Below are 13788 nucleotides of genomic sequence, written 5' to 3'. Positions count from 1 at the left end.
ATTACGGTATGTACGACACCCTAGAGGAAAGAAACTCTCCAAGATTGTTGATGGTCTAAAAATGCAAGAAAGAACCTCAGATATATAGCCTAGATTTAATCTTAGGGCGATTCTTCAAGTTTCAGCTATAGGAATGAATCGCCTAATATGGCGTGACCGAGCAACTCAAATGACGCACTGACAGCGGGGGGATTACACTTGTCAACCCTAACAAATGCTATTAGATATTCACTTATCACGAACGTCCGATAGCTATAAAATACCGGCACGTTATTGCCTTACTAGTCACTTTGTGGAAACCATAGGAGAAAGAAGGTCAGAGTAGCGAGACAATAGGCTTACTGCTGAAATCGTCATGTTGGTTATGCTCGCTTCCTTTATTATACCTCTGGTCATTTGTCTTTTGGTCGCAGCGGCCTTGATCGCTTTTATGATTCATAAGAAGAGAAAAAATACGTCTAATTCTACCGTCCACCGATTGCAGAATAACAATAGACTATCGAGGCGTCTGGGATTGTTAGAGCAGGTGCTGCTGGAAAGAGAAAGAGTGAATCACTGGGGGACTGTTTCCTCTGTATTGCTGCTGGATTCTGAAGAAGAACTGAACCAAGATCACCTTAGAAAAGCGCTCCGTCTTCTTCCCAAGCGGTTTCCTTTATTACGGATGCGAATCAACGAGAGAGGCAGTGAAGCGTTCTTTGAAGAAATGGACAGCCCTGATACAGTTGACTTTGAAGTATTTGACGGGATAACGGCTGATAACTGGGAGGAAGGCTTCGACGCAGAAATAAACGGTGCTTTATTCAACATTGAAACAGGGCCTTTGTGGCGCGTCAGGTTACTAAAAGAAACACTAGCCAATGGAAAGTTTCGAAATGCATTGGTATTCACATTTCTACATGTTACCTGTGACGCGCTTTCCATCTTCGAGCTTCAAAAAACATTGCTGGAATTTTTAACTTCTCTACAGAGAGGTGAAGAAGTTGAAGTCAACAGCTTGCCTTTGGGACCTCCTGTGGAAGCACTGACATCAGATCTTGTAAAAACAAGCGTCTTGGAGAGACTGTTGTTTTCAAGCTTTTTCGTCCTGCAGCGGGTTAAAACATTCTTTGTCAAACCAGAGCCGAATCAATATCTGTCAGTTTGCCCTCCTGTTGCCAATTCACACCCACTGGTGTCCAAGAGAACCTGTCTTCTGAGTCGCAACCTGTCTGAAGAAGAAACCAGGCTGCTGATAAAGAGCTGTAAAGAAAACAAGTGCACGGTACACGGGGCTATTACTGCCTCCACGCATCTCGCGATGGCGCGAATTCTTCAGCCGAAACAAGACATAAAGACGCCCGTCTGCGTGGATTCAACTTACTCGATCAGCTTACGAAAAGATTGCCAGCCAAAGGTGAACAACGACGCACTGGGAGCTTATGTCAGTGCAAGTACGTTATCTATTCCAATACCCCTGGTCGATCCCGGTGACGAACAAGGTTTTTGGGAGTTTGCACGCGCGTGTACTCGCGAGGTGCACACTCAACTGGTTTCCGGAAAGCACAGGAACCTTCTCAAGTTTTACAAGTGCATTGACATTCCAACATACTGTAAAATGACCGAATTTAAATACAATGAAGGTCGTAGAAGCCAAATTTTTAATATTAATAATTATGGAGCACAAGAAACAAATCAAAGCGAAGAAAGTCCGTACAAGTTTGCCGGATTGTATTTTGGTGTACACGAGACCACAATGGGTCCTACATTCGGGCACAACATCCTCACTGTAGATGGCAAGCTTTACTGGGCTGTAAATTATTTTCCACATGTCACTACTAAAACGCAAGCAGAAGATTTCACTGACTTGTCTCTGAACATTTTGAAAGACGCTTGTGTGCAGTAGCATTAAGACTATAGTAACCTGGTTTTCGTCCTTGTTAAAACTCTATTACCACTACTGGTTAAATTTTGATACGGCTGTAAATAGAATTTATCTATTATTTATTTTTTCAAAATATATAGTATTTTTTTGAATGGCTAGTTTGTTAAACGTAGCCAGGGCTGTAATTTATTACAAAATTAACGCATAACTTGTTCAAATAATCATTTGTTCGCTTTTTTGGCTTTGGCTGAGTTGTGTACATGGTTCACGAGGGATACGAGGGATACGCACGTAGCATGCTTGCACTAACCAATCACAGTCAAGAAAAGCGTGTAACATGTGTGCACTAACCAATCACAGCTAAGAGGTTGTTCCCTCGGCCAATCAGCGGTCAAACCAAAAACAACCGTGATTGGTTGAAGCGACTTTACCGCGCTTTGCACTAGTTGCATCTTTCGGCAACATATTTTAGTCGTATTTTAAAGGCAGTTGAATCCATTCAACACCCTTGTGCTGTAAGTAAAGCTCCATCGTTGGAAATAGTCTGTTCACAAAGCACAGGATTGTTTCAGTGCTTTACTGATGTAAGCAAAAGATTAGCGGAACGATAATTTCTTCAAATCAGACAACACATTTAAGGAATGAAATCTAACAACAACAATAACAGGAACATATTTATTTTCTCAATACAAATATGAACTTTTAACATTTTTAGAATATTTATTTATATTTATTTATATCCGACGGACGTTATTCGTTTTTTTGAGTTTTTGAGTTAACTGGAGCATGCGACCACCGTTAGTTATGTGCAAGTGACAATTACCTCATGCAATCTGCAGGACTAACGTTCTGGCTGACCACAAACTCGAAAAATCCGATCAGTAGTAAGATAAGTTAGTTGTTCTAATCGGAGAACGACTTCATATAGGGAACGTATTGAGGAGACGGGGAAAAATATCACCCTTCTGATTTTATCGTTATCAGATTTCTGCGCGAACGCGAAAAGTCTTGCTACCGGCTGTTTCCCAAGCTGTATTATGTTTCCAAATGTAATTTTACTTGAAAAAAGATCGGGCGACTTAAACCACATAAAGGGTTCAAAGATCGATGATATTTGCTTGGAATTTTCTAATGCACGTCAATGCGAGGACTGCGTGTCTCGCTTGGCGTGACCACGATACTCGCATTTGTATCACGCGAGGATTCTCGAGGATTGAGTCATCCTCTATCAAGAAGGTAACTCTTATCATATCCACCGCTTTGCAGAACTCAGCACGTACAGTGCCACGGTACCCACAGAAGCCGTTAATGTCCATACGGCAAACTTCATGTAAACATTTGTCTGATTCGGTGATTGAAAGTTCGGTGAGACTTCAAGCTCATTGTTTTTGTAAAGCGCCAGCTGCTTTCTTCGTTGTCTTAAAACCGAGTCGGGTCTTTGATCTTCTAAGTCTCGTAAGAACTGTTTGTGCTTAGCTACGGCCATGCTAGAATGAAAACAAAAAAAGCAACTTAGGAAGGAATCCACCACGAGTTCGAGTAACAAGTGGACAAAAACTTTGTACCGAGGTTGTTTACATCGTATTGCAAACTTCTGTGCGACTGTTTTAAATATCTTCTAAAAATAAAGTCATTCCTAGCAACACCAAATTTCGAAAACGAATTTTGAACTTCGTATGAAACACTTGAAAGTACTGTTGAAATGAAACTGAGGATAAAATTTTACCTGTGTTTGCACGATTTCTCTGAACTTTGAAATTTATTTTCCCGAGTTCCCTTGGGTAATTGTTTTTGGTGTTACCTCAGGCGACTGTTTATATCTTTAGCTTTTAGAAAATGCAAAAAGGACTGTAAAATACTTCAAGTCATTGTGGTATAATATTTTTGTCCATTTAAAACTTAAATTGCCCGACTTCCTACCGGATGTCGTCTTAAATTTCGTGTTCAAAATGTTACAGAAAAGGAGAAACTTAGGATTCATGGAACGATCTCACTAACCTTTCTTTAAGGGAACGTTCAACAGCTCCAGCTAGTTTTTCAGGAGGATATTTACAGAAGAGCGAGTGTGCTGTGGCGATGACTTCCTCCACGTAATCAGGGAGATCATCAGGAATACGAGAGAGCAGATGATGCACATAGCTCATTTCACATTCGCCATTCAGCACCTCAGAACGACGCCGAATAACAAGCTAATTAAAGAATAAAGACATGTACATTAAACTGATCAACAGTTATAATGATTCGTTAACGAATTTTTAAAATTTTAATTAGTATTCCAGTTTTTGATTTCGTCGATTGTCGAGTTTTAAATTTGGTTCAAAACTCAGTTCAAACGACACTGACTAATGTTATTTGAATACACAAATCGTGTTTTCGTAAATTTGATCAGGTTTCTTCTTGTGTCATATTCGCTTGCTGACAGGCCACAATTGCGCACGCGTGTCGCGCTTGAAACTACAGTTTGAACTGATGCTTCGCATGAAATTACAGTTTTGACTTACTGTCATCTTTAACGTGTCTACCAAAAAAAACAACCTGACTCTTCGATCGGCGAAAACCCTTGTCCGCTATATACATAAACATACACATAACCCAGAATCCACCATTTTGCTCTGACTAAGGGCGAGGTAACGCTCAGAAAGTCATCACCTTCAAGAACTCGATACGGCGGTTAATTTACGTTAACAACTCCCTTCCCCGCCGATGCAGACCAACAGAACGAACTTGCAGCTCAAAAAAAAAAGTTTTGACCGAAACATGTGACTTTTCCTGCGCTTGATACCGGTTGCACGGTTTTGGCGCAGAGTTTTGGTTGATTTATCGTGAGATTTGCTGTCACAATAAGAGACGTTAATTTACCAAGTTTTCTTTTACTACCTTGCAAGCGTGGCATTCCAATTGTTGTGGTGAACGTGACTGATTTCCCGGGGGAGGTGCTCCAAGAAAAATTGGTTGGGGGTGTACGACTCACTTTCTAAAACCCTTACCCTATTTAAGACCAAAATCTGTGATTTTTACCTTATTTATGACCTGACTCTTAAATCAATACCCTGCCTTATTTAGGTCCCTAGTTCAGACTGATGTTAAAAACATTGTGAAGGGCTTTTGTTTGAGTACCCTCCGGAAGCGATTTAAACAAGAAACGAACCAGAGAGAAAATCGCTGTTGAATGTATGAAATTAAGGCATACTTTCCGTTACTCTCGTTACCTGTCACAATATATTGCGTTACGTTACGTTACGTTACACTGATATAATCCACAGAAACAGTAGAAAAAACAGTCTGCAGCAGTGTCTAAGAAAATAACACACAAACTTACAGCAGCGCCAAAGTAAACTGGCATAAGAGGATGAGTGGCCAGGAAGAAATCATACAAACGAACAATAGTGGTAAAGTCCTTCAACACGTGACCATACCATGTGATCAGCCAGCTAAGGGCAAACACTTGGCCTACTTCTGATCTGGGTGAAAAAAAAAAAAAACATAGGACAAAAGTCACCAGGGGTGCAAAGTTTCTGTTTTAATGGATACAAGACTTTCATCAGAGTGCCCCTCTCTACCCAGGGCCATAGATGGCTTATTGTCAGCGGAACGAGAAAAACTCCTCCATGATTTGAGCTAACTGTACTTTACTACAAGCAGGTTAAAATAAATATAATTTGATGGTTGATTAATACATACCTAATAAGAAAATCTTCTAATTCTGGGTCAGCTTCCTCAATAATGGGATGTAGAAATGCTAGCATTTCATTGGTCTTCTCCATTGTACCTTCCATGAAATCCCTTGCATCAGTAGAAAAAAAAATACAACCAGATATGTTATTTTTCAAATTCATTATACCAGTTACTTCAACTGTGTGAGGGGAAGAAGGTCAATGTGGAAATCTGTCCGACATTTCTGTCGAGTTAGTACCACATACAAACAATGGAGAGTGACATTTGAACTACTTGAGCAGTTTGGGTTTGAGCCCTGGCTGGGGACATTGTGTTGTGGTCTTGGGCAAGACACTTAACTCTAACAGTGCCTCTCCCTACCCAGGTGTATAAATGGGTACCAGTGAATTTAATGCTAGGGATAACCTTGTGATGGGCTAGTATCCCATCCAGCAGGGAGCAGAAATGTTCCACATCACTTAATGTTACAGATACCAAGATAACCTTCAGCAGTGTGGATACCTTGGCATAACATAGAATATACCTGTCCCCAGTGGTTTCGTTAAGGGCTGGCTATGGGTAAAATCATCCTAACAGCTGATCAGTTTGCCCAGTGCACAACACTGGGCAAACTGACTGGCTGTGAGAATGATTTTACCCATTTGGTCTGACCATCTAGGGAACGTTTTTCTTATAAAGACGTTCAAGTCAAAAAGTTTTCCCGGCCTGTCAAAACCAGTTGCCCCCTGATGAAAACATTAATGAGACCCCTGCCTGTCCCAACTAATTATTTTAGGTCCTCTTTCTGACTGCCTACAACAGTTGAGTAAACATGCTCTTAAGTCTGGAATTTTGGAGTTCTGTTCATCATCAAATCAATGAAGCAAAAAATAAATAAATATATAAATATAAAATAAATAAATAAATAAATAAATAAATAAATAAATAAATAAATAATAAGGTATGGATGCTTTACCTAAGCTGATGAAGAGAAAGTTGTTCAAGAAGAGCTGTGGCTAGATCCTCCCCAACAACAAGCAACAGAGTGACTGCGACATCATGGTAGCCCTTGAGAATTAAAAGCCCAGAACAGTTGGTTAATATATAACTGTACATAGCACAATTGCTGTTCAAAAATTATTGCACTCTTCTGCACAGGGGCAGTGATTTGATTTTCCGACCTAAGGTCTAATTTTTTTGGCATCAGTGAAGAAAATTATTTTCCATCGATGCTGTGGGAACTTTGAAAGTATATTAACATACTCATCAATTTTGTTTTGATGCTTTGTCCTTGTATATTTTTCCTATGTCTTTTCTATGCCTTTTAGTGTGCAATAACTCATTTTGTAGTTTACAACTTCTATTAATTAATCAGTCTATGTGTCTTTTATTTATTTACACTGTAACTTATTATCTCTACTATGACAAAAAGCTTTGAATAATTATTGTATTATTTAATTGGCACCTAACCAGTTTAGCTTCTTATGGTTATGTTAGGTGCCCTACTACCTTTTTTCCTTTTTATGGCCCTATTCTCCCAGAGGAGAGCTAGGACTGGTGACGATCATAACCTTTTTTCATCAAACATATTGTACAAGTATGAATACTCTATTTATTTTGACGAGCTACAAATAAGCTATTGTTGTTATTATTGTTGTTGTTGTAGTTGGTTATCACTACTGGAGGATGTTCACTGCGTATTTTGTACTTTTTTGTAAAATTTCAGAGAAATCTGCTGTCTTGGAAAGAAGCTATTAATAAAAAGTGGCTCATTCCACACAAGGGGCCAAAGACAAGTCATCAAGGTCTCCGCATTAGACAAAAGTTTCTTTAACCCATTGACTCCTGTGCTGGCCATAACCGGCCATGATGAGCCTTGGCCTTTCTTCCACTTCTGACATCATCACCCTTGACCAAAATTGGCATCATCTATGCTCAACTTTTGCAGGAGGAAATGATCTTTCCAATGATACCCAGATCAGAGTGATTGGCCCAATGGAGCCTGAGATATGCACAAAAATGCTCAAAACATTGAGTGAAAAACTCAGAGCAAAATTTCCTGCTGCTACAATGTGGCTACTCCATGGCAAAAATTGCCTGTCTCAATGATGCTTTCTCAGAATGTTTTAAACTGAAAGCAAGCCCAGTAGAAGGTCAATCACTGCAGCAAAAAGAAAAGAAAAGGAGAAAAAGGAAAGGCGAAAAAAAATAAATAAAAAAATCGAAAAGCCTAAAGACGTACCTCATCAAAATTTTGATTTCTGCACATGCCTGAGCGAAAATGTAATAAAACGCGATGCTAGTGGAAAGAAAGGCATGCTGTCATGTTGCAATTTTTTCGAGTAGATTGGAGCTAATTTGGCCCATATCCAGCCTGAAAATCTCCAAAATGTCCAAAAAATTGCATTTTTGGCAAAAAGCTCCAGGAGTCAATGGGTTAAAAAAGCCACACAAGAACGCTGCACATTTCCTCTGGGCAGCATGTGATACAGAGTCAAAATATTTCCATTGGTTAAAAATAACAACCTTCCAGTAGACTTTCCAGGGTCAGTCAAAGTTGTGTGAGCATTATTGTGACATAGGTTCTTAAATGAGAAAAAGAACACCTGGCTTGTTTAATGCTACATGTACACCGTACAGCTAAAATCTGCTGTCTTGCAAAATTTTAATATGTACCTGATAATAGTGGAGATCCTGATGTCTGCATAACACCCTCATGATGACTCTGACAAGTTGTTCTTGAAGTGCATGACGTCTTTTTGCTCTCATTTCTGATTCACAACAAAAGTAACAATCTGTCAATTATTATTATATTCATGTGGATAATAAAATTAATACAAACCATACTCAGGTAGCATCAGCCATGGGTTGGATCCAGGGTAGGTGAATTTGTATTCATAAGTAGCTTGAAATGCCATGCAGTGTTCTCCTTTTCAGGCGGTAACCGGTAAAATTTACCGCCTGTAGCACCACTCATTACCGCTTAAAATCCCTTGCAATTCTTGAAAATTCAACAGGTAATACAAGAAAAAATATATAGTTGTTTCACTGACATAATCAGTATTTTATCCTTGTAAAAGAATAAATAAAAGATAAACTGTGCAGGCTATGGTTTGTAAGTACTATCTGTGGCTTTCGAACTTCAAGGCAAGATCTGCGAATTTTTGGCAGGCTTTCTGCCACAATTCCATCATGGCAGATGTCATTTCTTCGCATGTGCATCGGTAGTTGTTTACATTCAGTTTGACAATGAAGTGACAATGAACTTTGTTCTCATCTCTCTGTCATAATGGTAAGAAGTCACGAGTGGAAACAGTTACAGTTCCATGAACTTCCCGCCTAACTATCGGCTTTAGAAAACTGGTGTTGTTAAATTGACCAACATTCACGTGTGATGATCGAAAACTATCTTTGTCACGAAATGCTCCACATTCAGGTCAAAAGTGTTAAAAATATATTTTCAGATGACGTTTTGAGAGAATCCTTGACAATAAAACCCTTCCAGAATGTGAATGAAAATGAATATGCAGCGATTTCGTTTGGTTTTGAGAGATGACTGCTGATTTTGTAGTGATAATTCATGTAAGCACAGCGAGGATACCCCAGAAGTGGCATTTGCCTAAAACACTTAAAAATAAAACACTTAAAAATGAAAATACTGTTTGATTTCATTTGACATCTAAAGCCAAAGGTGTAAAATTAGCAAACTGTAATGCATATTAGGTGGAGGTCTTTTCAAATAAAATGTCTTTATTAGGAAATGACAACATCGGCGATGAAGTGGCTTTGCAACTTGAGAAAGAAACACCTGTCTTGGAAAGCACATCACCTACATTGATTTGAATTCCATGTAATGTACAGAGCAGACCTAATAAACAAGGCTGCGATTCACCTGATTGCTTTACTGGTTTAGAATGCTCTTTTACCTGTTGTACTAAAAACAAGGGAGAACCCTGGCCATGCCATACAAGCCACCGAAAAACAATTTCACTCGATCCCGAAAAACAAGATGGTGGTTTGCAAGGAAACAGGTTTAGTTGCCTGTTCTCCTCACTTCGATTTCAGGATAAATTGTGCGTGACATAAGTGGGACATCATTTATCCAAAGGAACGTCATATGCCAGCATTAAGCGATGACATCACAAGTCATTGCTTAAAAAAGAAGTTACACTGTCATTGCCTAGACCACAGGGATGAAAGAAAAAACAAAACACTAACAGGCATAAAATGACTAACTTACCAGCTGGAAACCTTCTGCGTGATCGATCAACATCCAAGTTAACTTGTTTCCAATACTTGTGTGCATGAAACTGTTTTGACTCAGAATTGTCTAAAGAAATAAGATATTATTGTCACAATGTGCAGTACATGTAAATATTGTTGTTAAGTTAGATTAAAACTAGCTTTAAAAGTGGGCATGCAATCATTTTATAGGGCTAAACAAATACCATTATGTGAATTAACCAACTAAATGGTTGAATTGTATTGAATAAAATGACTTGAGTAGAGTCCACAGTGTACACTATCCCTTATGAGAACAAACACAGGGTCCCACAAATATTGGACCCACACACCCAGGACACACTGAAAAATTGCCAAGAGAGACACTGCTTCATTTCTAGAAGCAACCTGCTGGGCCATAGCATTTGACTGAAGAGTTATTTTCAACAATAAATTGATATCTATTTAACATTGACCTTTGCTAATCATATTTAAAGCATTTGATTGGTGCAATATTAAAATATCATTTTGTGGACATGTGTTCAGTTTTGTTCTGTGCATAATTTTCCCATTTCAGTCCCATTTTACACCACTTCATGGCTTCATACACCTGAGGGCCTTGCCACTGTAACCCTGACTTATTGCTTTTCTGTCATTTTGTGGATCAAAGTTCACTGTAATCCAAAATAATGAGTCTTTAACCTTGTTGAAACCAGTCTAGTTTTCAGCAAAGGTAATGCATTATAATAAAAAAACTGAAATAGGCTTGACTGTGCTTTGTTCTGTTCTAAAGCATGCAATTAAGTGATGAGAACACTCAAGAAGTTAAGGGGAAAAAATTGTCTGCTGCTTGCATATTTTAACTCTACACTTCTTTCATGCTTTCGTCTCTTCAATCTCTGCATTACAAAGCAAGGTCAAGCCTTCTCATTTGTTAAGTAAAGGTCATCAAAGTTACCTTTCTTTTTCTCCTGATTTCTTGAAACATCAAATGCATTGACATTCAGTAACTTAGTCCAGACCTTACATCTCAAGTCTACAGTGATGAGGCCATCACCTGTTATTGATAGTTCTTTCAGTGTTTGTACATCGACAGGATCTTCTTCTAAAGCATCTGTAATCCTCCTGATTTTACCACGGAGCCGTGCCTCTGATACTAATAAAAAATTTTAAAAAAAATAATCACAATAACGTTCAAGGTAAATGTGGGTGATTTAATATAATAATTATCATAAGTTGAGGGAGAAGAGGAAAGACACATCACACACACAAAATCTTCTTTTTCTTCTTCTTCTGATCTCATGATGGGAAGAAGGGTTGCAAGACCACAAGAAAACTAACAAGCAGGACAAAGACAAGATGATTGGTTTGACAAAGACAACATAATTGTAAGGGTTATAACCTTTACCATTTTTGAGGGCTAGCCACTATCAAGACAGTGATATTTAGGCTAACCTGAGCACTATTTATGCTCACTGAAGTGACATTTTGTCATTTCGCCATTTCGTGTTTTAAAATTGCCCTCCCAGTGATACTCAAAACTTTCTGTGTTGTTGAAAGTATTTGAAGGATAGGCTTTGAGCTACCATAAGTAAATTCAGGTCATTTTAGTGGTCACAATAAAGTAAGACGAGCCTTCCCAGCTTACAGTATCTCAAGCCAAAACATATAGGCCCTTTGCAGCTAAGCCATCACGTGACCTAGTTTTCATAAAATTATGGGTTACAACTTAAAACGTACTCTTTAATTTCAGGGGCCTCAAACTTGGCCATGTTGGTATTTTCGATGCGCTCTTTCCATTTCTGACATTCTTTAAGTTATAGCCCATAATATAAAAATTTTATGGGAAAAATCTGGTCACGTGACCCCAGCTGCAAAGGGCCTATTGACGTAACATACACTTTACGGCTCTTTACCTTTTCCAAGAACTGAAATAACAGAATTTACTTACTGTAGTACATCATTTGAGCCATGATGCCTTGATTCTGATTTGCCTGTCTCTTCATTTTTCCAACATAAGCCTTCCTCTTGTAAGTGTAGGAAGAAGATTCCTGTTTCAAGGCCATGTTTTCCAACGCACCAAAGTACGACTCCCAAAACTCTCAAATGATGAAAAAAATCGCATGCAAACTGATAATCATGGAGTTCGTTTTCTTTTTCCTCGGTTTTCTAATAAATTTTGACGACGAAATTGGCGAAAACATCTCCACACAAACCCATCCCCAGCAACTTTCATTTTGTGAAGTTTGTATCTTTTCAAATATACCGCTGGATAAAACTTCTGCAGTATCGTATACACTCCACCTGCTCTTAGCCGGCGGGGCCTCGGCACGATGAAGAAAGCACATGCTTTGATTGGCTAGCTTCTTAGACTCAGATTTTCACTAATTCAACGCTGGTTTCCTTCCTAAAACCATCCACTGGTCGATGTTTCACAAAAACAGTTTGACTACAGCTAGTTGATCGTTGAATCCAACAAAGTTCTTTGTTGTATGTTTTTGTTCACTTTTTTTACCTTGACCCTGTGCAAAACACTATAGTTGTTTACTTCTGACTGAGAAACTGACCAATAGAAGCATTTTGGTTACATAATTCATGCATAGTGTATGAGTGCAAAACAAAAGATTGTGCACAGTCATGGACCTTCCAACACAAATCTTGGGCTCTTTGTTTGTCCCTTTAATGTTTGCCGGGCTTCGTAACCATTTCCCTCTATGAACCATGTAAAAGGCAACCTTTTCTTTGTACCCAGACTACCCAGGCCCTGCCGGCTAAGAAGGACATGCAGCTGCAGCTTCTCGTTGCAGAGTTGGCAAGGTGAGACGGGCGATTGTGGGGGGAGGGGGCTGGGGGTAGAAAGAGCGAAAAGGAAATGGAGGTGCAGGAGGAAAAAGTTTTGCTACCTTGACCCAATTCAGGTCATGTGATGATTCAAATAATTTAGGGAAGGGGGGCTTACAATATTGTTCTGTTTGTAATCAGTTGCACGTGACAAATTGCACAATACCTCCCAAAATGAGTCATCACATGATCTGAATTAGGTAGCAACCAGGATGTAACCATGTTTGCCAAATCTGTCTATACGGTTAAATATCTTCATGGCATTCAAATGAATATATCAATGACAGAGTATCTTAGAAATTTGTCTTCACTTCATCTAGCCCTCAACCATGTTTGCCAGATCATAGTTAGTAGAGGAGACTATGGCCAGATGAATCAATTCTTGTCATTGGGTTCCCCCATTTTAAGCTTGACAATGTAGATGTATTAGCATTCATCTCTGGAATGGAGTGGGTGTATACCGTCTTCATGATACATTTCTGTGTGTATTTCTGCATTTGTATCGTACTTTAGCAGTTAATCTGAGACAATTTTTGTATCCATGAGCACTACATTCAAGTAAAAAGTGACAACTATGCATGATTAGTAATCATTTCCAATGTTTCACAAAGTACACAAAATTGTCACCTCTTTGTGTCAACCAATGCAAAATGACAAAGCAAAAAAGTCAACTTTGCAACTAACTTATAACAAGGACAACCAATGACAACTATGTGCAAAAAGGAAAGTTTCAGAAAAATGAAATACAGCTAGTTGGTCATTAATAAGACCGATGGAATTCTTATGAAGAGCATCAAAATCTCCCTCAAAAATTATATACCACTGTTATAATTTAAAGCTCCCGAGGGGTACACAAAATTCAATGTAAACAAATGAAAACAGTAACGGCTACCGGCGATTTAGTTCAATTATAAAACAGATCGGAACATGGTGAACACAGAGCATAAAAAAGTGACAAATTTTCATACAAAATTGACCACACTTTAACAATATGCAAAAATTATGTTCAAATAAATGAAGCAACATATTAATAGATCACCAAGGAAGAATTTAATCAACAAGGGGCAATAACAAGCAAGAGGCTTTCAATAAAGATTAAAAAGGAAATACTCATGACATTGCTCTGTTTGATGCAAAGGTACAAATCAAACTAAATAGATCATAGTCCAGCATCAAAGTGCTATATAGGTTAAGTCTTCATATGAGCC

At 38.6% G+C, this 13788-nt stretch overlaps 2 protein-coding genes across 3 annotated transcripts; one reads left to right on the top strand and one right to left on the bottom strand.

The window, feature by feature from the left end:
- The first annotated feature begins 177 nt into the window (after positions 1-177).
- On the top strand, positions 178-2105 carry LOC110051681 (uncharacterized). The gene has a single exon (XM_020757740.2). It carries the CDS (start codon positions 356-358, stop codon positions 1883-1885), a length of 1530 nt encoding a protein of 509 aa, XP_020613399.1. The 5' UTR covers positions 178-355; the 3' UTR covers positions 1886-2105.
- A 420-nt stretch (positions 2106-2525) lies between these two features.
- LOC110051682 (TBC1 domain family member 20-like) lies at positions 2526-12032 on the bottom strand. Of its 2 annotated transcripts, none has more exons than XM_020757741.2 (9): positions 11691-12032; positions 10698-10895; positions 9759-9848; positions 8195-8289; positions 6495-6586; positions 5546-5647; positions 5184-5325; positions 3863-4053; positions 2526-3351 (listed from the first exon to the last, which is right to left on the bottom strand). In XM_020757741.2, the coding sequence occupies exons 1-9, from the start codon at positions 11803-11805 to the stop codon at positions 3111-3113; spliced, it is 1266 nt and encodes a 421-aa protein (XP_020613400.1). In that variant the 5' UTR covers positions 11806-12032; the 3' UTR covers positions 2526-3110. The 2 variants fall into 2 exon arrangements, with proteins under 2 accessions (XP_020613400.1, XP_089154003.1); XM_089297877.1 differs by having other exon boundaries at positions 2526-3348.
- Between the last annotated feature and the right edge of the window lie 1756 nt (positions 12033-13788).

This window comes from Orbicella faveolata, unplaced genomic scaffold, assembly GCF_042242905.1.
Source record: "Orbicella faveolata isolate gen_17 unplaced genomic scaffold, um_ofav_v1 contig_3, whole genome shotgun sequence".
NCBI lineage: Eukaryota > Metazoa > Cnidaria > Anthozoa > Scleractinia > Merulinidae > Orbicella > Orbicella faveolata.
Note: the sequence above shows the minus strand (reverse complement) of the source record. Positions and strands in the feature narration are given on the sequence as shown.

Bases quoted from the DNA above. Each gene is read 5' to 3' on its own strand.
- LOC110051682 (XM_020757741.2), bottom strand. From the start codon at position 11,805: ATGGCCTTGAAACAGGAATCTTCTTCCTACACTTACAAGAGGAAGGCT. The intron at 10,896-11,690 runs GTAAGTAAATTC...ATTTTTTATTAG, and splicing joins GGCTCAAATGATGTACTACA to TATCAGAGGCACGGCTCCGT. The intron at 9,849-10,697 runs GTAACTTTGATG...TTATTTCTTTAG, and splicing joins AAATCAGGAGAAAAAGAAAG to ACAATTCTGAGTCAAAACAG.
- LOC110051681 (XM_020757740.2), top strand. From the start codon at position 356: ATGTTGGTTATGCTCGCTTCCTTTATTATACCTCTGGTCATTTGTCTT.